The following is a 27,154-nucleotide window of genomic DNA, read 5'->3' as shown; positions in this document are numbered from 1 at the left end:
GAAATGTTCTTTTTAGTATCACCACTTCCATCTTTTCTTCCCAACTTTTGAAATGTCTGCTATAAAATTTTAAATGAGCTTAAATTTTTACATGAAATGTCTCAGTTTAAACATTTGATGTTGTCTCTGTTCATTTGTGATTGAAATATGGGTTTGTGGAATTTGCAGTCATTGCATACTGTTTTTTGTTACATTTAGATCTAAAGGCACCGTACAAACAGTATGAACATAACAGAGCAGTTCTGTTCAGTGACTTCCAGTAGCTACATTTTTTCAGGCACAATTTTGCAAATTTCAGTGATTTTTTTTAAATGCTAGTTAAGCTAGCATGGTAATTTATAATTAATGCAGATGTTTTCTCAAAATTGATTGGTCTTGACTGTTTTGCCAGCATCTCTGGAATGATTCAATGGAAATTGACCATCACAAATGCACTAAAGACATGTGTATGGCTAGAATTGCAGCAGTGAAAACACCAAGTCTAGTGCACATGTATGGCACAAATAGGTCACAAAGAGATAAACCTAACTCTTAATCCGAATACATAATTTTTGTCTTTATGAAATTGTTCTCTAACGATTTGGTAATCAGGGGACATAAAATAAATATTCTTACACATATACAAACACGTAAGGTGGGGTAGGGTCAGGTGTGTTACTTATGATGACCTCAGAGGGTTAAACCAGATGAAGAGAAAGAAAATACACAAACAGATATGGGAGAGGATAGACGCAGGTAGACAGCAGGTAGACAGCAGGTGTTCTGAGTAAAAAAAAGAAAAGTATGAGCCAATTAAGATTAGCATTGAAAAATCTTAAGAAACTGGACGCCTAGGATGGCTCCCTGCATGCAACCAAACCTGTTCTGCTTTCAGGCAAAGTAGCTTGGACTGCTATTTTTAAACCATACTCTGAAAACACTTCAATAAAAAGAAAACTTGTTTTGTTGACTGCAGAACAATTTTTACATGTAAGCATTTAACTGAGGTGTCTTTTAACCTCTCTCTAAAATCAACCAAATCATAGACAGGCTGACTTGAAACATTTTAAGGGTTACCTGAGATTGCATAGGTGATGGTGAGGGTGAAGAAATTCTTCAGCTGAAATGCTTTTTCAGACTGTGGCCACAAGAACACAATAATAACACAACAGTGAAGCTGATACTGTTATGTCTGGACAACCCTGTGTTAAGGAAACTCTGTTTATTTGTTCACTGTACTGCAGTGAGTGTGGAGCCTTTATGTGTTTGGTGTAGAAGCTGCTTGCTGACTGAGAAAAAACACTGACATAGGCTGTCTGTTTTTAGGTCTTTACAAGAACAATAGATTTTGTTATTAAAATATAATATTTAACCTACGAAAATAATACATAGATTTGAATAAACCACAATTCACCTAGATTGATGATCATTTTATTATGATCATATCATATTGTACATATTATGTGACTTCATCTCACTATCAATGATTAATAAGTAATATGATTTTCTTACAGAAAATCCTATTAACTTATTAAATTACATTATAGATTAGTGTGACGGGACAATGAAAAGCATTAACTATTTCCAGTAACAGATACTGAAACATCACCAATATTTCACCAATAAACAGTGAAGGAAAATGTCGATGGACTGTCAGTAAAGTAAAAGCCAGTAATTAGTGCCGTGAAGAGAGATTTTCTTGCTCTTAGCTGACAATTACCAGCAAGAGCCATATGGATTTAATGCTTCATCACTGAAGACTGTGGTTCTACACTCCCCTGCAGCACAGTTTGTTGTTATTCCTATGTCACAAAACACTGCTTTTTAGTAAAGGCTGTAATACTGGAATAATTAGAAAGAACTATTAAGTATTTAGAAGATGCTTAAAGGAAGAATATTTAGAAATTAACAAAGCATTTGGATAGCGCATTTGCCCAATACCCAATTTTATATTTAATACTGAATTAATTAATACTGAAAATATTCAAAAAGTCTGTAGATCATATGTAAAAAAGAAAATTAATAAAAAAGTCTCATAAATGTGGTATGGGTAGGGGGTACACTGATAAAAGCAACTACAAGATATGTGAGCGTGTCATTAATCTGTATTCTATTATTTCAGCTCAAACAATCATTGTGAAACCTACGTGTTTGTTGTTTAACATTTCTGTGTGTATCTGTTTTTCTCTGTTGCTTCAATTTAATAAAAATATCAGAGAAAAAAAAAGTCTCATAAAATTTTGTGTAATGTTTTTTCTCGATATCACCAAAAATATCTAGTAATATCTGGAAATAGAAATATTGTTATTGATTATATATATAGATATATAAATCTATATATAATATAGTGTTAGTTGGTAAATTTAAAAAAGATGTTATGATGCATACTGGGGTAGCTGTAGCTCAGAAGATAGTGCAGGTCACCTACTTATCAGAAGGTTGGTAGTTTGTTCCCTGGCTGCTCCACTGCCAAATATCCTTGGGCAAGATACGAACCCCAAGTTGCTCTCTGATGCATCCATGAGAGTGTGAGTGCGTGTGAATGGTAGATAGAAAGGACTTAAGCATAGAAGAAAGTGCTTGTGTGAATGAGGCGTGCTTTATAGAAATGTACTAAATAAGAATCTGTCCATTCACCGTTTATTCAGGAAAGAAATGCCAGACTGTTGATTCTGTTCATGTGCAGTGTCCAACTGGACCCAATCAACTTTCTGGAATTTAAAAAAAATGCTTTGATGATATCCAGAATTGACGTCAAAATGTTTTTTATTTGTTTATTAGTTTGTTGGCTGTTTTTTTGTTTTTTACTGTTTGGATGTTTCGCCTCCTGCAGACATGTTGCTACAGTTAGTTTGTCAACAAGTATCCAGTTGTGTTCGTAGCTTCATGGTGAATCCAATAGTCAATCGCTTTCACATCACTTTTCCAGTTAGTTAATTAACCGTGCTGGAAAGAAAACTAATGAGACAAGAGTAACTGGTTGCTATGAAACAACAATTTCACATCAATACAATCTGTTCACTTATTTATAAAATGAATGTTGATAAGCAATTAACGAATAATCTAACTATAATACTCCCAAATAAATCAGGAGGTAGTCATTACTGCAAAATGTAAAACAAAACTTTTCATTGGATAATTTCTTCTGTGGTAATCAAGGTGAAATCTCTGGGGTAAGAAAATGAAGCTTTTGATCTTTTCAGAGTGTTACCGAAAGAAATAAAGACAAACGAAAAAGGTTTTCACCCTCGTGGATCTTTGAATGCAGTTTGCTAACCAAGCTTGAAGATTTTAGATGACAACTAAAACGTGGTTTTATGTCAAAATGATGTTTAATTTTCATGCTTCAAAATGCAGAGTCCTGTCATCATGGTGACTACTTCCATCTTTTATATACAGGCTTTGGTGGTAATTTATTTCTTGTGTTTTTCCCATAGTAACACGAGAAGCAGGCTCCCCTTGCTTGACTGTGCATCCTGCCACATCACAAACTCCTCAAGAATGGCTCAGGAAACATAACACAGTCCATGTACGGCACAGTCTGCAGGTCCCAAAGGATCTGCTGCTTGTTTTAGAGAGAAGGGTGCCTGTAGTACACAATACGTGTGCTATACATGCAGACAAGTCGGGGCTGATTAGTGGTTACTGTATACTGCCCACTCATCTTTTTCATTTCCTTTATTGCGTTTATTCGTTTTTAGATTTTTTTCAGTTCATTATTAAAAGGTTATTCTGTTTCTCTGCTTCTTCAGCTCACTCTTTACTTTCTCATTACATGTTTTAGAGTTAATGACCCCAACAAATTAAAATGTACAAAGGGGACTTTCTCTCACACTATTTCATACAGATACAAACTCGAAATGTGCTTTAGGCGAGATTAATTGTAATGTTATGTTCTATGAGGCGAACAAACGAATCACAAGAAACCTGGAGCACAGTACCAGCATCAGCTCTGCTCTACTCACTGTTGAAAACTGCCATTAACTTCAAAGCATAATCTCCCCGTGCGTCCTATAAAATGCCAATTAAACCTCTGTAGAGAACATTTTGCTGAATGCATTCTGCAGCAGCCACAGCGCAGCGTGGTCATCACAATCCTCCCGGTGCAGAATTAGTACAAATTCGTCATGTAGCATTCACATCCTGCAGCCTGCTCCTGGCAGGACTCTGAGCTGTCCCAGGTGTCACTGTATATCCCCCTGTTAGGCTGCACCTAATGACACTCATTGCCCAGCATCGGGAAATATGGTCATTGAGCACTGCTAAGCAACAGACATTCACACTCTTCTGAATAAAATCACCTCCCCAGCTAAATGGACACCACTTGGCTGGGTAGGCCGCTGTTGCCTCTCTCAAGTCTCATCAACATGACTTCCTCTAGTTAGAAAGTTATCTCAAACTGAGATCTCAGTTAGTTTTTGCAATTCAGAGACATAGGACGCACATCTCGGCAGGTCTGTGATAGTGTTGATCCGCAGCACCCAGGCAGCCTTTACTAATGGTCAGCCTGTCGACTCTTGGCTCTGAAAACTGAAAACTGGCTTAGCTGTTTTCCACCTTCACTTCTGTCTGGTACACCACACGATTTGCCAGGATTTTTATGGCATCTAACTTCAGCGCACTTAACTTAAAGCTAATCAGGCCTTTTGTAGGTACTTACATATTTGAAACATTCATCAGAAATTGAAATTCAACAGAAAGATTCAAGATTTCCAGATCAGGTCCCAGAGAGTAGAACCCCCAAATGGATTCTATCTTATTTAAACCCCTGACATCAAGGACTTCGTGTTTCCTTTGCTACTGAAGTGTGGTACCATCGTGTTAAGACTTTAAAGAAGGCCTTCAAAAGAAAAGAACTTATGGATGCCTGTGAGCAGGAAATGGATTTTAAAAAGAAGAAAAATCATCTTTATGTTGTGTTTATTCCCAATGATGTATTAAGCCAAACTGCAAACTGTTCAAGATTGTTTAAAAAGATAAAAATAAAGAAGTCTCCGGTAATCTTACAATTTCTTAGAATATCTGCAAGTAATTATTACAGCTGTTGAACAATGAACATATGGGCCAAGATCAAGAAACTAGGAATGGCATGCTCTAGTCTAGACAGACAAACAAGAGACAGAGTAACAAGTCTGCAGGTGTGATGCAAATTCCCAGGAAAAAACGTCAAACCAATTTTGAGCTGTGGTGCTACTGTTGCCGTTGCTTTTCTCCCTCAGGAACAGGACAGCTTGCATTCATTGACTCTACTAACAGTTCCGTGTTATATCAAAGGGTTCTTGGCGATAAGGTGGGGACACGTGTCACAAAATCAACAGGATAATCATCCTACGCACACTAACAAATTCACCAAGGAACAGCTCCAAAAGTAGAATCTCAGGCTTGAGCACTGGTCTAATTAAAAGGGGCGTTTCCCCTCTAATACATCAACATAAAGTCTCATTTTCTTTTATCTATTTGAAATTGTATTCATCAAAACGTATGTTTGCTTTTGAATGTTCGTCCCTATTTTGCTACAGCAGTCAATCACATGGCAACTCAATGCACCGAGGTGTGTAAGACATGGTCAAAATGACCTGCCTGGCACCAGATGCCACATTTATTACTTCCAGGCTGGACTAGATCGTAATGACCTTGTAGTACCATATCACCCTATTAGAGCACTTCGCTCTCGCACTGCAGGCCTACTTGTTGTTCCTAGAGTATTTAAAAGTAGAATGGGAGGGAGAGCCTTCAGTTTTCAGGCCCCTCTTCTGTGGAACCAGCTTCCAGTTTGGATTCGGGAGACAGACACTATCTTTACTTTTAAGATTAGGCTTAAAACTTTCCTTTTTGCTAAAGCATATAGTTAGGGCTGGACCAGGTGACCCTGAATCCTCCCTTAGTTATGCTGCAATAGACGTAGGCTGCCGGGGGATTCCCATGATGCATTGTGTTTTTCCTTTCCAGTCACCTTTCTCATTCACTATGTGTTAACTGACCTCTCTGCATTGAATCATATCTGTTATTAATCTCTGTCTCTCTTCCACAGCATGTCTTTATCCTGTCTTTCTTCTCTCACCCCAACCGGTCGCAGCAGATGGCCCCGCCCCTCCCTGAGCCTGGTTCTGCCGGAGGTTTCTTCCTGTTAAAAGGGAGATTTTCCTTCCCACTGTCGCCAAAGTGCTTGCTCATAGGGGGTCATATGATTGTTGGGTTTTTCTCTGTATCTATGAAGCGCCTTGAGGCAACTTTTGTTGTGATTCGGCGCTATATAAATAAAACTGAATTGAATTGAATTGAATAGATGGGCTGGACTGGGTACTTCAGAAACAATCTACTGGGATTTCTCCACAGAAGCATCTCTAGGGTTTACAGAGAATGGTCTGAAAAAGAGAAAATATCCACTGAGCAGTTCTCCGGGTGAAAATGTCTTGCTGATGCCAGACTGCTCTGAGCTGATAAGAAAGCAACAGGAACTGAAATTACCACTCATTACATCAAAGACAGAGTATTTCTAAATGCACGTGTCAAACCTGAAAGCATTTGGCCTACAGCAGCAGAAGACCACATCCGGTGCCACTCCTCTCAGCTACAGGAAATTTACACCACAGTTCACATGGCCCCATCAAAAATTGGACAATAGAAGATTGGAAAATCTTTGCTCGTTCTGATGAGTCTCGATTCTTACTGTGACATTCAGTCGGTAAGGTCAGAATTTGGCTTAAATAATATGGAAGCATGGTGCTGGTGTAATGCCATGGCAGACCTTTTCCTGGCACGCTTTGACCCCTTAGTAGAAACTGAGCATTGTTCATGTTCATCCATTTATACCGACAGTGTAGACATCGTCTGACGGCTGATTCCAGCTGGATAACACAGCGTATCGCAAATCTTGAATCACCTCAAACTGGTTTCTTGAACAAGACAATGAGTTACATGAGTTTATATTTGTATGTAGGTCAGAATATGCACACATTTTTTCTGATCTAGGAAAAGCAGGCTTAAAGCGAGAGAGAAAGGAGCTAAGATGGCTTGTTTCAGACGGAGGATGACCTGAGGGGGCTGCACCAAGGCCCGGTAAAAGGTAAACAACAAAAAAACTGTGACTCATACAAAGTATGAAAAATTGGAGCAGGGATGAACATGAGCCCAGATTGCATATTGAAGTGATGTGAATTTTAAACAGAGTTCATTCAGTTCTGTTTTATAAGGAGAGAATATTTCAGCGTATGAGACAAACACTCACAAGAAGCGTGAACTCCATTTTTCCACAAAACAACATTACATGTTTTGCCATGTTTGACATGTTTTTGGAATGATAGAAGACACCATTTTCCTTATAATGTTGCTCAAATGTACCACATTTACGTAGAGGCGCTCTATCAATGAGGTGTTCATGGAAAATTTGCCTGAAATGCCAGCTGTTTCTATGGGACGCACTCACGTTTCTTTATGCGGCTGACTGGATTGTAAAGCCGGCCACCTGCATGCATAATTTTTCAGCGCTCTCTAAAAGTGTGCATTGCATAATCAGTGCAGCACCGTGTTAATTCCTTTTCATTGTTAAATTAAAGTAGTATGACCTTATTAGTCCTACAATTCAGAGCAAAATAAGTTCACATGCACCCACACTGTTTGTGGTTTATAATGCAGGCGATACTGTGAGAATTAGAGCCCACGCCACGCTGCTTTATTTGTTTTTTCCAACCTATGTAACTCTACTGTCACTGTGCTTTTACACTGTATTTGTATTTCACCCTCTGGGGGTCCCACATTTAGTATCAGAGGCACTACTCGTGTATCAAAAACACTAGCGGACCACACACTGTGCGCAAGCCACCAACGCCGATTTCATGCTGCTGTTCCGTGGCAATAACTCATACGGGAGACCACACACTCCCACTCTTTCTACAGATGGAATAAAGTGGTTGTGATAAGACCGTGTGGGAGTGTATTACAGTGCAGAGCAGCATAGTGAAGATGACTGTAAAGGTCCAGCGGGAGAGAATTAACAGCAGGTGGAGTAGCATTGGTCATCGGCGCTCTCAATGTATGTGCTGAGAAATTACATAAAATACCTGTGCAGTGTTATACGCAGGCCCTTTATAGGAATTACATGTCAGAGACTTCAGGGACATAACAATAAGATGAAAAGTAAACGTTCTTTGTGTCTGAGCTGCAAGCAGGAACACCCAGCAGTTTGGCAGCTGTATAGTATGCCATGCTGACTCACAGCCTGGGGCGGCCATAGTGGATCAAAATGCAACCAGCAGCCAAAGGATGACGTGAGCTAAATGTCAGATCTTTGTTGCACAGTCCACTTTAATCCCAGACTGCTGGGAAATACGACTTGGATTCAGGTGATGACGTTCACAGGAACCTCTCAGTGTAACACACTTTAGGACAGAAAACGTTTTGGATAACTCCTACTGACCATCCCACAGATTTCCTGTGCACGCTCATTTGTTGCTACTGAAATGCTCATCATTTTCAAAGGGTTCGACAACACTCTGGTCATTCAGCATGAAGGAAGAATGCGACAGCAGTAACGTGCGACCTGTTGTGTTGTAGAATCACAAATCAGATAAACATATGTGACTTGCAAATTCACTTGAACACCAGCTCAAGTTGGAAAAAAAAACACCTTGGAAGGTCGAACAGAACTTGTAACATTGTATTAAACTATAAGTGTTGGTTACAGTGTGTAGTGCAACCTAGATTAGTTATTGATAGCAAGTCAACAAGCCAGGTAATGTGATCATTTGGGTGGAGACAACTGTTAACCTGCAGCTTAAACAGACAATAACACCTTGTTTTATTAAACCTATAGCAGCATAAAAAACCCCAGAACACATCGTCTTTGTTCTGATGTATCCACAGAGGCCCAAGCATGTACCGGTTATTTGCTTTTTGATGCTGTTGAGTTGGGGTTCTTTGGGGATTCACGTGCTTTTGGAAAGAGCTAAAAGTAGCCATTTTTGTGCCAGTTTTCAGTTTTTGGGATTGTCTCCATGTGTCAGCTCCAGATTTTATTGACAGGGAGCACATTAATGCACAGACAAAATTAATTGTAATGTTACAGCATGCTGACAGGTCAACGACTGCAAACACAGAAGCTCTTCAGTGAGTACCAGCTTACTCTTAGATTAATTTTTAAACAAGTGGTTGCTTTGAGTTACTAAAATGTTTATCAGTTGCAGATATTTCCTGTATTGTGTCAAATCTCTGTTTTCTGGCCAGACATGCTGGGCTCCTTCAGGCCTCACTGTCACCTCACTGAGTGTTGGCTCTCTTCTACAGCAAATCTGTTATCCTGTCGTCCTTCTCTCTCCCCAGCCATTCACGGCAGATGGCCGTCCCTCCCTGAGCCTGGTTCTGCCGGAGGTTTCTTCCTGTTAAAAGGGAGTTTTTCCTTCCCACTCTCACCAAAGTGCTTGCTCATAGGGGGTCATATGATTGTTGAGTTTTTCTCTGTATCTATGAAGCGCCTTGAGGCAACTTTTGTTGTGATTTGGCGCTATATAAATAAAATTGAATTGAATTGAATTGAATAGATGGGCTGGACTGGGTACTTCAGAAACAATCTACTGGGATTTCCCCACAGAAGCATCTCTAGGGTTTACAGAGAATGGTCTGAAAAAGAGAAAATTGTGGGAGAAAATCCCACAATATTATTGTGGGATTTACCTTACAATATAAAGTGCCTTGAGGTGACTGTTGTTGTGATTGGCGCTGTATAAATAGATTAAATTGAATTGTTGCCAGACAACTATCAGATTTTTGATGTTCACTTCTGCTTACAGCCACGATGCTCATGAGTCAGAAGGCAGAAGTATTTCAAGTTTTGAAGTTGTACTGATTATCTATTGAGAGGCATTCCTCATATATTAAACAGCACGAAGCATCAATTTAAATGTCCCACAGTTTGTTCTTGTGCCAACAGATGATACAGTGTGGTCTCTCTTGAAACCTTTAACTTTGATTTGTCTTTGTAACTTGCTGTATGTGACATAACCCAGAATTAATGCTTGAAGAAATACTGACCTGTGGTTATGCATCTCCTCAAAGTCATAATATACCGCATTGATATTATTTTGTATAATTTATAAGCAAACCCCACTGCAGTTTAGTTATGTTATATAAAAAGTTAAGTAATATATGTATTGAAGTTGGCATTCGATCCTGGAGTCTTATGTGAGGATGGTAAAAGGTCCTGCGCATATTTATTAATCCCGGTGTAACAAGAGCAAACACGTGGGATTTTTTGGTTTGTTTGATTGTTTTTGGTCATTTTTGACAAACAACTGGAATTTCATATTAACCCCACACATATGAGAAGAAAGTAAAAGCCGTGTTTGTTCAACTTTATATACCAGCTACATTTTCCCATTTTCATTCAGCATGGCTCCTCTTGTAAGCTGCCTAAGAAGGACGCCACCTGGACTCAGTGCCCCTCTGCAACAAAGAGGCACTACGGTTCATCAAGCAACAGCTCACCGAACCACACTCGAGTCTGAGTGAGGCGCTCTGCGCTCTGTTTCGTCAGTGCTGGAGTGGAACAACCAGTCATCGCAACACCGAGAGACTCTGGCTGTGAGAGCAGGGCTCCCTCCCTGGGGGATGTGAACACACACACACACACACACATATATATATCTAGGTTTCTCTCTTCACACAATGAGAACATGCTTATAAAATGCTGTCCACATGCACTGACAGTGTTGTGATGGATGAAATCAGTGGTTTAATGGGGAGAGAGAACAGCACAGGGCACTGAAGCTTGAAATAGAATCTGTTCTGCTTGTTTTTCTCAGACTACCTACGTTTCATAGCTTCTTCTGCTGCTGCTGTAGCTAGATGTTGCTTACCTCAGCCGCAAGCTTATTGCTCTTGTGAGGTAGATATCTCTTTGGAAGAACTAAAAGCACAAAGTCAGCAATTACAACAGCATCTTGCATAGTTTTTTAAATAAGACTACAATACTGTAGCATCAGGAGTAAATTATGTGATTTATCTTAGGTTTTTTTTTTTTTTTCATCCATCCACAATCAGGATACCAGTTTGCACTGGTACCATGCATTAGTAAACTTCAGGAACATCCGGTTTTTAATCAATTTCACCTGCTCTGGATATGAGGGAAAGGGACAACAGATGCACTGCTATATTACAGATACACTGCAATATACCCCCCCCCCCTCCAAAAGGGAATGGTTTTGCAGGTGTGACCACAGATCTTTAGTTTCTCTCCTTAGATCTCTGAGTCTTTGTCACTGCTGGAAACAATGTGTTAGGTAAGTCCAAAATATGAATCTCAAATTCTTGACTCACAATTGGGAGACACGTAGATTAAACCACCTCTATCCAGACTCTAAATGTAGCTTTTTGTTACGTTTGTTAACCTGGAAACACACCACCTTCTTATTAGCTCTGCTCACCTTAGCAAAACAGCCTTACCGTCCATGAAATTTCATCATACAATTGTGGAAATGAATCCAATTGGACCAGAAAGACCCCTACACAGACATGCACCAAGTCATGCTTGACAAAAGCACAGATAGCTTCACTTTTATCTTTAGTGCATCATTGAGGTTATTTTGATAGACATTAGAAAATCTCTCTTCAGCGACTGAGAAAATTCTGCTGTTATCACAGGCTGAGAAGCACTTCTTACAAATAAGCAGACTGGGCATGTTACACTCCTTTATATTTTTTTATTTATCTATTTATTTATTTTTAGGATGAAGTCACAGGACCAAACTGGGCTGCACAGAGGGACCTCATGCAAACAGTTTACCCTCTGAGCGTTGAAAACAGACCAACCGGCTCCGGAGTGAGTGACTCCCACAGTGAGCATCAGCACCACAGAAACACATTCCCATCGATCTGCGTGGAGACCTCCATCAAGCTCCCAGTAGGACACTCTAGCAAAGTGAAAATAATCTACTTGCTACAAAGTGCAGCTAGGGTAAGCGGCTCAAGTTATTTTTCAGTGAGAAGTCAGACACTATATTAACAACTTTCTTGTTTTCAGAGGAGCAGCAAGTATAAATTCTGCCAACATAATGAGGAATTACAGCTATCAGCTGCCAAACAGACTGGCTGTAATTCACAGCATTGTTTTGATCATGCATACTGGGGATGAAAAAAAGCATCAAGTGAGAAAACCTCAGAGGACATTAATCATTGATAGAACTTGCTGGATGTACCCAGGTACTGTAACGCTGTAGCCAAGGGGATAACAACAGAAGAATCATGTAGCAAAAGCCTTGCTCGTTCTTTAGATCAGTGTTTTTCAATTAAAATACTATAAAAAAAAAAACATCAAAGAAAAAAATCTGTACATTGTTACTTCACATTCCAAATGCAAATGCTACATTATTTCTTACAAATATGAGAGGATCGTCTCATTGAACTCAGCATCGTACATTTAAATATTCTGTGCCCGTGTTGTGACATTGGTGACATGGGAAACGCTGATAGTCATTTTAAACATTTTACAGGTGATGAAGTAACACATAGCATTTGTTTGTGTGTGTGTGGTTGGAGGGGGTGTAAATAAGTATTGAACATGTCACCAATTTTCTAAGTAAATATATTTATAAAGGTGCTATTGACATGAAATTCTCACCAGATGTCTGTAACAACCCATCAGATCCACACATGCACCTGAGCCCAAAGACTTAAGCCAGGTATAAAGACATAAAGGAGTCCAACCTGGAACCAGCAAGGTGTACCTAATAAACATGATGTGAGTTTCTGAACATCTCCATTATCTAGTTTTTTTATTCTTTGCAACTTTTTTGTTGCAGCAAGTCCAATGTTTATCAAGTTTATCACCTCAGTTTAATCCGGTCTTTAAGCGATGACGTATGAATCCTGCTTCCGGGTCCAAACTACTCTGCGTTTATCAAGGCTGTTGTGTTTCTAACATGTTTTAATGCTTTGTATCTTGTTCTGTTTAATCTTAACAAGCCCCTAAAAAACGCAGTGATCACTGTCGGCCTCTCTCGGTTTTTATTACCATTGTTTATTTTAAAGCTCATTTTTAGGACCTGACAATGTAACTACGGCCCAGCCCATGCAGCAGTATATTAAAGTTAGGTTGAAACCAAGCACACCATTGTTTTTCTTGTGACATTACCAATAAGTTTGATGTGTCACATGGCCCTCTTCCTATTGAAAAAACAAAAGTTGTATCCAAGATGGCCGACTTCTAAATGGCCACCATGGTCACCACCCATCTTGAGGAGTTTGCCCCCTCACATATACTAATGTGCCACAAACAGGACTTTAATATCACCAACCATTCCCATGTTATTACGGTGTATCCATATAAATGGCCCACCCTGTATATCAGAGTCTGAGGTGTGTGTTCTCAAACAAAATTACAGGGGAAAAAGTAGACCCGATCCCAGGCAGTAATCATTTGTCTGTGCAATATTTTGTGCCAGTCGTTGACACATTTTAGTTAAAATTCTTAAGATGAAACCAACTCCGAGCTGAACCTCGTGGTTCAGGAAAAAGGTCTAAAAAATATCCACTAACACACGTCACAATGGTTACTTATAGGACTGGGAAGATTTAGTACATTTTTACAGAATAGAAATGTGGTTATTTTTATTCCATTGCTTCTTAAATGATCTGAGAAGTGAGCTTTAGGTTAAAAAATGAATTAGTCAGTTGTTTGGATTGATGACAACTAAAGTCTTGCCAAATCAGTAAAAAAAAACCAACACTATGGCATTTTTAATTTAAGCCTTTATTCATATCCTTAATTGTACCATAATGTGCTATTAATCATTATAAATGTGCTGCTCAGTGTCTTGTATTATTAATGAGCAAATCACCTGGATTTAAAATACACTGTATACTCCATCATGCACTGCTTGAGAGAGGAAATCATCTAATCCGGTGTCCTTGATTTATGTGTCTATGCAGAGTAATGTGAAAGTCGTGGTTTTCCAGCTCATAACGGCATCAAGAAAATTCATATAAGACTCTGTGTTTATTTTACCTGCACAGCATGAGGTGCAGTAACTGCTGCACCACTGCCAGCCAAGAAAAGCAAAGTTGAACAGTGATGTAAAATATACATTGTATGTCCAGCTCTCCTATCAGTCCTTGAGGTGCATACAGATTGTCCATGTTGGACAACTGAATCTGTATTTAGCTCTTACTGGACTGACCCTCCAGCCCATCTCACACACACACAAACACACAACAATCACTGTCTGCATGCTTCACTTTGCCAGGACTCTACCTAACAATTCCTGTAAAGATTACAGTGTTTATTATCAAACCAGAGGATGACGAGCAAAAAGCTGTTTTTAGCAGCTTGTAGCCCGACTGCAGTATCACACCAATCAGAGGACGTGCATTCTATGTAAATGGATCCTAACACATCTGCATATTGCATGTCAATCACATGTAATATGCCTTTCTCGCCCAAGCATATACCATCTATATAAGTCATACACACCATGACCAATAACACCTCAGCTTATTCAGTAAAAACAGTATGACTTATATTGACAATCAGTTAATATTTACACACTACTTTTCTACCATTAGATCATTTATAGATATTATAAAAACCTTACAGTCCATAAAGACTTGTTTTAAACAGGTGGCCTCATAAAGTACTCTCTCTGAGTGGACTGCTACATAAACCGGCCTCAGTAAGTGAGCACAGGTTCACAAAGCCTGCAAGAAGACGTGTGCTGGAAGTGCCAGTTGCTTTGCAGTGTAATGGAAACTGTGACTGGCACAATAGCTCCAACAGAGACACAGCATCTGACTCATCTTCACAAAGAGCTTTCATTAGAAAGGACGGGTGATGAATTTATCTACGAGGACACCACTCACTTATGGAGCACTACAAAATAAAAGCATTTCACTTTACTTTTCTGAAAATAGGCTTTCACAGTTTCACTATTGAATCATGTTAAGTTATTCACCTTAGGTTTCCTCTAGCCTTGTATCTCTGTGGACAATAACGATAATAACGTGTTACTACAGAGTACTTCTCAGCTGCAACGGTCAACATTTGTAAGTTACTGGTGCTACACAAAACTGTATTTAAGGTGAAAAGGGTTAGCACTGGGGAAAAACCCACAAACCTGTAAACACTGACTTCCTGCTCGACACTAGACAGCAGTGTTTGAGCGCAGCTAGTCCATGAAGCCGCTGGAGGTTTTTTCATAGCTAAACTTGTCTGTAGCGCAGGGTACTACTATACTGTGTAGCCCTGGCAGGCCTAAACACCTAGAGCACAACATAGAGCTTTTACAGAAGCTGTGTGTTATGCTAACTAATAAAGGTTATGAGTCTACTCTTCCTGTTAGCCATTTTATACAAATAAAAGCAGTTAAATAATCTAAAGAAGGAATAAAAATCTATCCCAGATGAGCCACCACATTAATTATTACTGTTTCATCTGTTTAGTTTTTATACATGCATTTAGGTTTGCTAATTATAGATTTAAGCTAAAGCATCGTTGGATGTGGAAATTTCTGCTAGCATGCTCGTTCTACTAGCTCAATTTATTTTTTTAAAATCAACTTAAAGGAGGAATAGCTTTATTTGTTTATCATGCTGATCTCTGACTATAATGTAGGATAAAGCTAAAAGACTCATTGCTCTAGATGCTCGTCTTTGATTAGCTCGTGCTAATCAAATTTGATTAACTCATGCTAATCATCTGCTGTCATGCTAATTGCTAATATGTTACTCTGATTTCGTCATTATTTTCTCTTACATTTGGCTGATATTGTTTATGTAATATGAATTGTAGTTTTGATGGTTCAAACTGTAAAAGAGGAGATTGAAAAATCTTTAATTTGAGGTATAGGACCTTATTTTATATTCGATTATAAAGCATTATGTTTTTGTTTGAAATGTAATTAGGGTTTAAAGTGGTGCTCACACTGATAAACCTTTATTAGACTGGGTGTCATGGAACACTTTGATAATGTTTTGGCACATCATAACAGGACACAGTGAATAATTACACCATATGTGGCACATTAATATTGACAAGAATTTTGTTACAGTTTGAGTCACTGTCCAAAAATATAACTGGTGACAGTTTTCAGTCATACCCTGAACTGTTCATATCCACTGTATAGACAAATGTTGATATTTCCAGACATTTGGCAGAGATGACTTTCACCTTTTAAGCTGTCTTTAGTCTCCTGGCAACATGAGGCAGGTGTATAAGCTCACCATAGCACGCTGTTGTTGCTCTTCTCCCTCTGAGCAGAGTTTCGGCGAGAACACTTCGCGCTCGCCACATGCTGTCATCACATTTGGAGCAATTAATCATGAGAAATAAATAGAGTGAACTTGCAGGCCGGTCTGAATCGAGGGGTGCTGTGCAGAGTGCTTACAGCTTCATCCTGGCAGCCGAGATGGGCCCCTCAAGACAGCTGCTCTGACAGTCAAGTCAATTCAGTTTTATTTATAAACCTGCAAATCACGACAAAAGTCATCTCAGGGCCTTTATACATACTAAGGCTGAGACCTGCGCTAACATCATCTCAGCTGGGCTCCAGTTTCAGGCCTCTGGCCTTTTCTCTCATGATCAGGAGTATGATGGTAATAAAAATTAGCTTCTGATCACGACTTGCACTATAACTTTTCCTGGGCCTAAGGCACGCCCAGGTGAGGCTTCCAGATGTAGATGATAGACCAGATTTTTAAAAAAAATCATCTGTAAGTATATTAAGTATACATCCTTAATTTAAAGTGCAGCCCTGACATTCGGGGTTTTTCATCCTGCAGCTCTCCCTGTTATTACCACAACTACTATCTCCAACTCCTGTTACCACTGCTGCTGTTACAGTAAAGAATTTTCAGTAGCATTTGAACTGAACTGTATTCACACTGGTCATACATAGAAAAGAATCATTTCCAGTGTTAACTCTATTAAAAACTGTATCTATTCAGTTTTGACCCTATAACTCCAAGTATATCATATTTGATACCTGAGTTTTTAGACCTCTACAGCATCTATCCTAACAGGCTTATATGTTTTTGTTGTTTGAGACAAAAAAAATGAAAAAATGATACAAATTAAAACTTATACAATCAATTTCCCTCTTTTTCATTTTATGAAAGGTTCAGTAACCTGGGAATTGGCAATTTATCTCAATTTATCTCAGGAATTTATTTTTAATATAAAATCCAAACAAAGTGAGAAGGTTAATTGCTTTGGTTTCTTTGCAGTGGCCCTCCCACAGCTTGTTTGTTCGCTCATGTTAACCAAAACACTTTTTCTAAATGATGATCAATACTGAAGTAATTATTTTCCTTTAAAACAAGATTTTTCTTTAAAAAAAAAAACTAAATTAAATTACTACATTATTTTGGGATTTATGTAGTAAATACAGTATATAATTTTATATAATATTTATTCACTTCACTTTATGGGTGATTCTTTTACTTTATCACCAATGAGTATGTGATGCAGTTGGACTCATGGGGTATGCATCGATATTAATAGAAAGATCTTTAAAGATTTATAGTGAGCCAATGATGAATGTACTTGGCTGAATGCTGGCAGGTTTTACAGTAAGATGGTAACCTGTCTTGTCGATACGGTCATGTGATATTCGGTGTATAGTGTGTGTTTTATACCCCTGTATATGTACATAACCAAGAAAAACAACGTGTAGTACCACATATCTTAATAGAGATCTTTGTACCTCACTTGTATAGTCCCTCGTGTTCACACTGAATTTAATTAGCTTCCACAAACAGCTCATAGTTGACACAGCCCAAATTGGTCCCTTATCTTTGCAGCAGTTTCATTTCACACAAAACTACTTCCACTTTTAGCGGCTGAAATAATGACTGGAAAAACAAAACGGGTTTCATTATTTCTGAGAACAGGTAGGAGTGTAAGAATTAAAGTTCCCACTGTCAGATGAATGTTATTTTTGAGCGTGCCATCCAATCATTGAGCGAACTCATCAAATCAGAGAGAGAAAAGAAAAATCAAAGCTCCACTGCCTAAAGGCACAAACGGCTGGGTCAAATACAACCCACAAGTAAGATTTAACCTACTTGGAGTGTCAGATGAAACCTTATGAAGTCTGAAGTGGCTGGAAAATCACCAAAAAAGATATCAAACTCACATCAAGACACTTTTCTGTGATTGCCTTGACTTTCCAGTTGTACAGTGTCCCCAAGGCACCAAGAAAATAAATGCCATCTGACTAAAACCTACTGTAATATCATTGAGAGTATTGAACATATCAAACTCACTGAACTTCGCTATGACCAGGTGACGGTTTCATCTAATGAAAACTGTCTTTGTCCATTTTGTCCAGTCTGTGCTTCATCATTGTTTTTTGTTTTGTTTTTTCTCAGAGAAGAAGAAGAACTCTCTTGCTTGATGAAAAAGCAAAGTTTGGTGATCTTGCAGGCTTGTGCTCTAAAGCACAGAGTCGTTTGCTTTCAGGTCAGATGTACATTTTAGGAGCATTCAATCATTGGGTGGATGACTAATTTCTAACATAAAAAATGATGTCTTGAGACAGCTGTTTGGTGGTTTTCAGTAAATCAGATGGGTTTGTGCATTTGTTTTTGGACCGTTTTTAACTCTGCATTGAGACATATTTGACACAAAAACAAGCACTAACATGGCAACCCCAGAAAGGAGCTCTGTGGCACAGAGAGATCAGATATATGACCCTTAGAAATCCTGGAAACAAATTTTAATTACCTTCATTAATTTAACACAAATTTTTTAAAAAAAAAAGGTAAATATCAGGGTACCATGCCAGTAAATACACTATATCATATTAGTTATGTTAATCATTTATATATATTATGCAGTACTGTGAAAAAAGTCTTGGTTCCACCTACATTTTTAAAAATATTTTACTATAAAAATGGGAAATTGGTGCAGTGAGTTATAGCAAACATAAATGTAGATACAGTAGATAAAACAAAAACAGCAAATGTGCAATTCTCACTTGCACTTGAAAGTCGGTCATCTTTATTCTTCAACGCTGCCTCGACTCTCTCAGCCAAGTTTTCCTGTAATTTCTTTAAGTAGCCTTCAAGAATAATTCTCCAGGCCTCTTGAATGACTTTCAAAGCTCTTCTTTGGATGTCGACTGTCTTTTGTTTTTCTTTCAAGAAAACCCACAGTGCTTGAATAATGTTGAGGTGGATCCTCTGTGGAGGTCAATCCAATCCACACTGTTCCCCTGTGTTTTACTGTCCAGGTGTTCTTTTACACCGGTAGTGCAGTTTGGGATGATTGTCATGCTTAAAGTCACTGTTGTACGTGAACTCCTGCTTACATACTGATGAGGGTTTGAATCATGAACGTCAAATTAGGATTCATCAGTCCATGTGACCTGTTGCAGCTGATTTTCTGTTTGGTTCTTATGTAATTTGGCAGACATCACCCTTTTCTCCCTGTTGCCCTTCCTGGGTTTTTGACAGCCACCAGTTCACAGTAGATGAACTGGAGGACCAGATGTATGTGTCAGGTTCTGTGTCAGCTCTTTCATTTAGTTTTTCTGCTTCTTAAGGGCGTGACTTTCAAACACTGTTCATCTGCTGTAGATAATTTTTAGGTCTGATGCTTCTTCTTTTGCCCTTCACTTCTCCAGTTTCTGGTGCAAAAGTACTTTTGTATTCCATTTAAACTGAGTGATCTTTGGCATTTTCTATAGATTCAACAAAAGAAACAGGAGCACGTTATGTACTTTGCTAAGTTGTCTCTTGTGTTCATCTTATAATCAAAAGAAACACTTTGAAAGACCTTCAGAAAGGCTGGAGGACTTAATCTCAAGAGCACTTTCAGAAAGATTCAAGAAAGTCTGACCCCTTGAAAGTAGAACTGTAAAATATGAAAAAGCTTTTGCACAGTACTGCATGAATTTAGAATAGAATAGAATAGAATAGAATATTTACATATGTCATCTGAAGTGCAAATAAATCCAATCTGATTTAAAGAAGCGTTCCAATTCAAAAATGAGTAATATATGGCAGGTGTGAAGTACACATACAGTACTTGTTAGTGGGGTCAGTTTATTGTTGTTTTGTGGTTTATCGTGGTGAAAACAACAAAACCATCACAAGACTAACGCTAAACTAATCCTTTAAAATAAAAAAGGTGGTGGGAGGGGGGGGGGGTCTAAAAGAGGAACATTTACCTGTATCCTTCTTTTTTTAAATGTACCTTTAAATGAATAATCAAACTGAAGTCCCGCTGAATGCTCTGTTCGCCTGGTGTTTTACATTAGAGCACCGCAATTATAAGTCAATGCTGATTTTAACGACATTTTGCAGAACGGCCTGACTGTGTCAGCTTTATCTTTGTGGTGCATTTCTAAAATGAAATGAAGCTCTTGTAATCAATAACTTTTTGGACAGTGTTCTTTTCTCGTCTCTTTCTTTTCTGCAGGCTGATACAATAATATAATTCCCATCCTGCACAAGTGGACTCAAAACAATTGTGTGTCTAATCCCATCCTCTTCCTCAGTTTAACGCGTCACACCAGGAAGTCAACTAAAGGTCAGACCTTCACATGTTGCAAAGGGGGAAAAAGAGAAAGAAAAGTTGGGCTGTCCTCTAAACTGTTGGAACTTAAGAGTATGATAACGCATAAAGAGCGCTGTCTCCCACAGAGCTGCAGTAAATGTGGCCACTTCACCCGACGTGAATATTACAATGGCTCTCGTTGTAGCCTGGAAACAAAAGTAGATCCACCTTCACTGCGCCGTGTTGCCTGGCCAGCTATGAGCCTAGTGCATTAGTCCTCCTCCCCATAAGAAAATCATCTTGAATAACACCATGTCGAGTCTCTGTGACCTCTGCGTAAAAAGAAGTTCGTTTTCGAGTTTCGGACTTTTTACAATCCCAATCTGGGCTGATTAAAAGGTCGGATTTGTTCTATTTTATTATTTTGCTGAGTTCATTTCAATTAATGCAATTAATTACAAGTCGCTTCAATCTGACATTATGGTTAGTATGATTACTGAAATGCATTACTAAAATGCACTCCGACGGTGGAGCGTAAACAAAGACAAACTCGGTTTACCCCTCCTTCCCAGCTTGAAATAAACCTTTATGACGCACATGCGTCAGAGCCAGGGGCGTCAGACTGATGTGATGTATGTTGCATTTTAGGAGACTCATAAAAATAAATGCAAGGAATGGAAGGAAAGTGGGATGGTTTGTGCCCACAGGCGGGCCCTGCAGCTGTCTTTATTTGTAACCAAGTTGGAGCAAAGTGTTCACTGTCCTTTTTTTGTTCTTGTGGAAAACCATTAAACCTAATGTAAATATAACCACAGGGACAAAACACACAGTTTCTTTTTAAAAGCAGGATCTGAGCAGGATCTCTTGGAGTGACGTCAGGTTTCAGTTGCTGAACTCTCGTCCTGCCTGCGGCTGCACTCAGAGGAACTGTCTCTTTCAGCACCAGCACACCGCCCGCTGCTCTTCTTCCAGCCACAGCTTTGTCTCTCCGGCCTCTCAGGATCAGTCTCGGGGTGTCTCACAGCCTGAGCTCGATCTGCTCTGTCAGACTTTCCTGGTGACGCATCGTTAAAAGTTCAAATTGTGCAGCTGCACGAAAAGAAATTATGTGTTTCCACAGTGCACTCGAGCACATCACGCTACGTCATTCTTCCGCGTAATTTAACCTACAGGTGATGTTCAGGAGCTTAAATCTCACGAGGCTGATGACACACAAAGCTCCATTCTCACCGCGCAGTTCCCTTTGGAGCAGGGAGCGAGTGCTGCAACATGTTGCTTAAAACTTTACCTACAGACGTGTGCTGTAAATATGTTCCTGCTCTCCCCTAATTGTTGCTGACAGCCCGCTCTATCGCCCTAAAAATGTAACTGTCCTCGTCAAAGATCACAGTGAGCCTGTAAAGATTTATACACATGTTAGAGTTTAGGCTTACCTATGGTGGTTATCACCGTGATGGCAAAGTAAAATGACCCTGCGAATTTCCACTGCACCCCGGCTCTGTGGGGCTCAGCCTCCATGATGATGCTCTCCAGTTTGCGGTAATCATCCTCGCTGATGTTATATTTCCCCTGGAGACGCTTCTCCTCGGCTTCCAGCTGCTCTTTTTCACGCATCTCGAAGTCGGACTCCAGGGCGTCAAAGACAGCGGCCCCGACGAGCAGGTATGTAAACGTGCAAATGATCAGGGACAGGGTCCGCACGTTTTGCCGCTTCATGGCCAACAGGAACCGGCGACCGAGGGGCTCATGTCCCCTCGGATTCTCCGGGAAGACGCAGCAAGCGTGGGGATAGCCGTGTAGACAGCGCCTGGAGGCGGAGGCGGAGGCGCGGAAAGGTGCGCTCCGGTGAACGCCGGAGTTGGAGCCCCCCGCCTTGTTGTGATCCCGGTGGCAGAAGCCCAAATCCTGCTCCTGGTTAGTGGAGAGACACAAGAGACTGCTCGAGCGCCTGGACCAGGAGCCTTGCAGCCGAGAGACCCTGCGCAAGACCTGCCCAAACCAAGTCCTCCCGGTGCGCAGTGCCATCAACAAGCTGCTTCCAAGCTCGTCTGTTGCTCTCTGTTCTCTACGTAGGTCGGAATGAACCACAGAAATCAGCACTGACGGATCCTTTCTTTTTCTTTCCTGCTCCAGTCGAACTTTGTCTGTGAGGAGAATTAAAATGTCCTACAGCCGAGCATCTTCCCGCGGGTCTTTAAGTTTCAGCTAAACAACAACAACCTGTTCATCCTAACATCTCCGGGATATTTTTAGCTGCCATTCTCCACACACGGGAGAGAGAGGAAGACAGAGAAAAAATCAATTTACTGTCCGCGGAACCCTCAGATCTTCCTCGCAAGCGGCGGACATCCTCATCACAAATGTGCTGAGTCGTCCCTAAGATGGGAGGGTCACGGATAAGGAGAGTGGCGGAGAGTTTGGAGTTGTTACTCACACAATGCACATGAAAGATTCACGGCTCCGTATCTGTTGCTTCATCCGCGCCTCAGCTCAACACTTGTTGTTGTTTTAGGAATGAAAAAAAAAATCCTAATAACTATCAAAACAGTTTCCATCGGAACGAAAAGTTTCCTTCAAAGGTAAATGTGTTTAGCAGCTGGAGCTGCAGGAAAAAGACACTTTACCCGTGGAATAAACACAGCTGCTCACAGCGCACTCCGTGTCCGCAGTGGCACTCATGCTCTGTTGCGCACACCGCGCTCCAAAGCTCCTCTCCCGATCTGTATGCTCATCACTTTGATTTGGGACGAAAAAAAAGAAAGAAAAACCCACATGTGTGTTTTTACTCCTCGTGTCGGGGTTTCTCAGTTCACCGTGCGTGTCACGAGCTGCTTGTATTTTGAAGGCTCCACGTTTGATGTCACCACTCACTCCAGACGCTGCTCGGTGGGCGTCGCTCCTCCTTTTCTCAGCGTTTTTCTCTTTTTCCAAGTGTCACGATTCAGCTCTCAGTCTGCCCACTCTTGGACGCTTTCTCTCCGCAGGAAAATCAGCCCGGTGTGCAACAGATAGAGCCCCCTCCCACCCTCCTGTGCTCTCCATTACCAACGACCCCTTCCACAGTGACCACTCCTACTCATTATATGGACCGAGAGAGTTCACTTTAATGTTCACAATAAAGCTTTTTCTTTCCCTCCACATTCTGGCAGCAGCGGGAATCAGCTCTCCGGACCGGACTCAGCTGCGCATGTTAACGCGCTCTCCATGGTGCTGAGGACAGACGGACGGAAAGCGCACTGCTCTGCACCATACAGACACGGGTTTTTGTACACATACTTTAAACAGGCACAGAAACACGTGACATGCAACAAGGAGGCATTCGAGTGCATTTTAAACAGAAAATCGAGACTGGGTTCCCACATGGCAGCAGCGGGAGACTGTCCCGCAGCAATTACAGTAATCTGATTAACAGCAGTGATGATATTCAGCACAGGCAGCAAGTAAGAGGTTCTAGTTTTTTCTGAACTTCAATCCGAAACATTCACACTGCAGTTTGTCTGAGTTTGATCCACAGTGTCCACGTTTTACACATTCCACACAACAGTGGAGGGTAAACGCAGACAGACCATGCGTGCTGAATCCTGTGCGTGCATGCGGACTCAGACGGACTCGGAATCAGACTTATGTGCCTAAAAGATCGGATTGCACTCACACCTCATATTGACCTCACCTCTCTCATGAAGTACCCAGAACTTCTCTTAAAAAGAAAAACTACGGGATTTCTACAAAGTCTGGCACATAAGTCGAATTAGAAGACGCCATCTACATGATGTTCCTTGCTTATGTAGAACCCCGGAGTCATACCACAGAACAGTGTTTCTTGGTTTATCGTGAGTACCAGCAGAGCAGTAAAGTTTGAGTCAAGCCAAGAATTTCACCAACACAGAGCTGTGTTCAGTTTTATCTGTATAGCACTAAATCACAGTCACCTCAAGGTGCTTTAAATTGTCCTGTAAAGTCTCTACAATAATAATCTGTGGAAACTATAAATGAGCTACTGAAATATAAATTAAGAAAAAAAAAAAAACACACATGCAGATTTGTGAAAATGTAAAATGAAAAGTGTAATGTTTTCTCCCCTGAAATCTTCAGTTTTGTTTTCTTTGTTTTTCCACTTTGCCAGTAACAGTGTTCTTCTGCAAACAAGGACATAACATAATCCATGTTGTCTTACTTTAAAGGGAAATTTCCTTGCTCATCCCAACTCTACAAAAATAGAATTTTAACAACCGTTTCAATGAAAAACACAATTATGTTATTATTGAAATAATTGCTCAAATGAAAACAATATAAAAACGAATATTTCTATTTATCTAGTTTGTTAGTTCATTAGTTATTTAATGTGTGTTTCTTCCTTAACAGTTCACTTATTTAATTATCATAGCACACAGACAAAAAAATAAAATAAAGTAGGAGAAATGGGGGTCAAAGGTTAGTCGGAGCCCACAGCTTTATTGGACCTGAGACCTAAAATACACAAATAAGAAAGCACTTTTGTGAAATACAGTATCATTCCACTACAGATTTAAAAGGTGATCTTGAGCAAGGCAGTTAATCCCGTGCAGCAGTAGGAACAGACTTGTGATTCTGACAGCTGCATTTGTCTCCATGCATCAGACAACAAAACATTTCAGTTCAGACATTTAGAGGCACGCTTCTTTGTGCTGAGCCTAAAGGTTACGAGAGCAGTCCTGTACAGATTAAAGGTCCAAATGTGATATCATAAAAAACACGAATACGACATGAATAACAATTATGACCTGGATGTGAAAACGTATACATTTTGGCATATCAGACCTTTGTGTTGCAGCCATGTCTCCTGGCAGTAGGCTGCTAAGTTTCTAAAAAGATGTGGTGTGAGTCACTGCAATCTGCCTTCAGTCTGACTTGAAAGGAAGAAAAAGTAGAGCTGTCCAGAGACGGTATTTTTCTTTTCCACAATCTATGATCCTGACCTTGTGTCAGTCATGTTGAAGGACACAGAGTCATTAAATAAAACAGCAGAAGCATTTTGCACACAATTACTGGAGAGTAGGACTAAAGAGAAAGCTGACCAGCAAGGGTTCATTTGAGTCACTGCTGTTTCATTACATGCCACTTGTGATGGACCGAGCAGCGAAGGAAACTTAGGCACAGGTTAAAGTCCAAAAAAAAGATTTATTTATTTTATTTTATTTATTTTTTCCCCCATTTAACCCAAAAACATAATTGTTAAATCATGCAAAAAGAATCAAAATCTTGGGCCCATAAAAGAGGTCAAAATAACAGAAAATAATCACTGTGTGGCTGTAAGGGCAGCCATCACACACGCCTCCTCTTCAGATCTCTCCCTGGGACAGCCAGAGAGAGTCTGCAGTGCAGTTATCCTTGTCGGGGATGTGGTTGATGGTGAACCGGAATGGCTGGATTGCAAGGTACCATCGCGTGATCCTTCCATTTGTGTCCTTCATTCTCTCTATCCATTGAAAAGCCTTGTGGTCCGTTTCCAGTATGAACTCCCGTCCGAGAAGATAACACTTAAAGGAGTGCAGGGCCCATTTGATGGCAAGTCCCTCCTCCTCGATGGTTGAGTATCGCACTTCCCTCGGAAACAGCTTGCGGCTGATGAAGGCCACTGGATGACGGTCTCCAGGCGGTCCCTGTAACAGAACAGCTCCCAATCCTCTCTCTGAGGCATCAGTCTGAAGAATGAAATGTCTCTCAAAATCAGGGCTGTGCAAGACTGGGCTCTTACTCAGATTGTCGTAGGTCCTGAAAAGCCATCTTAGCCTCCTCTGTCCAGGTGATCTTATTGGGACTTCGGGCACCAGTCAGATCCGTCAGAAGAGCTGCCCTGGCAGGGAAATGAGGGATAAACCGATGATAGAATCCTGCCATACCCAAAAACGATCTCAGCTGTTTTCTGGTCTCTGGCAAGGGACAGCTTTCTATGGCGGTGACCTTATCGCCTTGAGGTTTTATTACTCCATTTCCAATCACAAACCCAAGGTACTCAGTTTCAGCCTTGGCAATGGCACACTTAGCTGGATTAACAGTCAACCCTGCAGACTGAAGACGTCCCAATACCTTCCCCAGATGTTGCAGGTGTTCTTCCCAGGTAAAACTGAAAATCACGATGTCATCAAGGTAGGCTGCAGCAAAATCAGACATGTCAGACAGTACCTGGTCCATCAGTCTCTGGAATGTTGCTGGGGCACCATGTAGTCCAAAGGGCATGACTCTAAACCGGAACAAGCCCCACGGGATCCGGAAAGCAGTCAGCTCTTTTGAGCGCTCGGTCAGTGGTACCTGCCAATAACCCTTGCAGAGGTCTATTGTTGTCAGGGATCTGACCTTCCCAAGGCGCTCAACCATGTCATCAATGCGGGGAGTTGGACATCAAACTGATATTGCATTCAGGTACCTGAAGTCTATGCAGAAACAGATACTGCCATCCTTCTTTGGCACCAGGACCACTGACTGGTCGTACCAGGCCTTCTGGTGCTGCTGTGCTTCTGCTGGGCTTGGGCCAGCTCCGTCATCTCCAACCGTTCCCGTCTGGACAACATAAGAGACAACATTGACAGCCTGTGATCTTTCTTGGTCACCCTTCCAAGTCTCCCTCAGAAGAGACAAGGGGCCTCGTACCTCATGGCCATACAATAGTTCGAAAGGTGAAAAACCTGTAGAAGCCTGGGGTACTTCTCTATA

At 40.5% G+C, this 27,154-nt stretch overlaps 1 protein-coding gene across 1 annotated transcript in view; it reads right to left on the bottom strand.

Moving 5' to 3' along the window:
* kcnk9 (potassium channel, subfamily K, member 9) overlaps window positions 1-26,202 on the bottom strand; it is a 53,478-nt gene extending 27,276 nt beyond the window's left edge. The window contains exon 1 of the mRNA XM_040021488.1: window positions 21,898-26,202. Coding sequence (XP_039877422.1) covers window positions 21,898-22,489 — 592 coding nt within the window. The 5' untranslated portion in view covers window positions 22,490-26,202. The remainder of the gene's footprint in view (window positions 1-21,897) is intronic.
* Between the last annotated feature and the right edge of the window lie 952 nt (window positions 26,203-27,154).

Source organism: Simochromis diagramma, unplaced genomic scaffold (genome assembly GCF_900408965.1).
Source record: "Simochromis diagramma unplaced genomic scaffold, fSimDia1.1 OVJJ01000753.1, whole genome shotgun sequence".
Taxonomy (NCBI): Eukaryota; Metazoa; Chordata; class Actinopteri; order Cichliformes; family Cichlidae; genus Simochromis; species Simochromis diagramma.
Note: the sequence above shows the minus strand (reverse complement) of the source record. Positions and strands in the feature narration are given on the sequence as shown.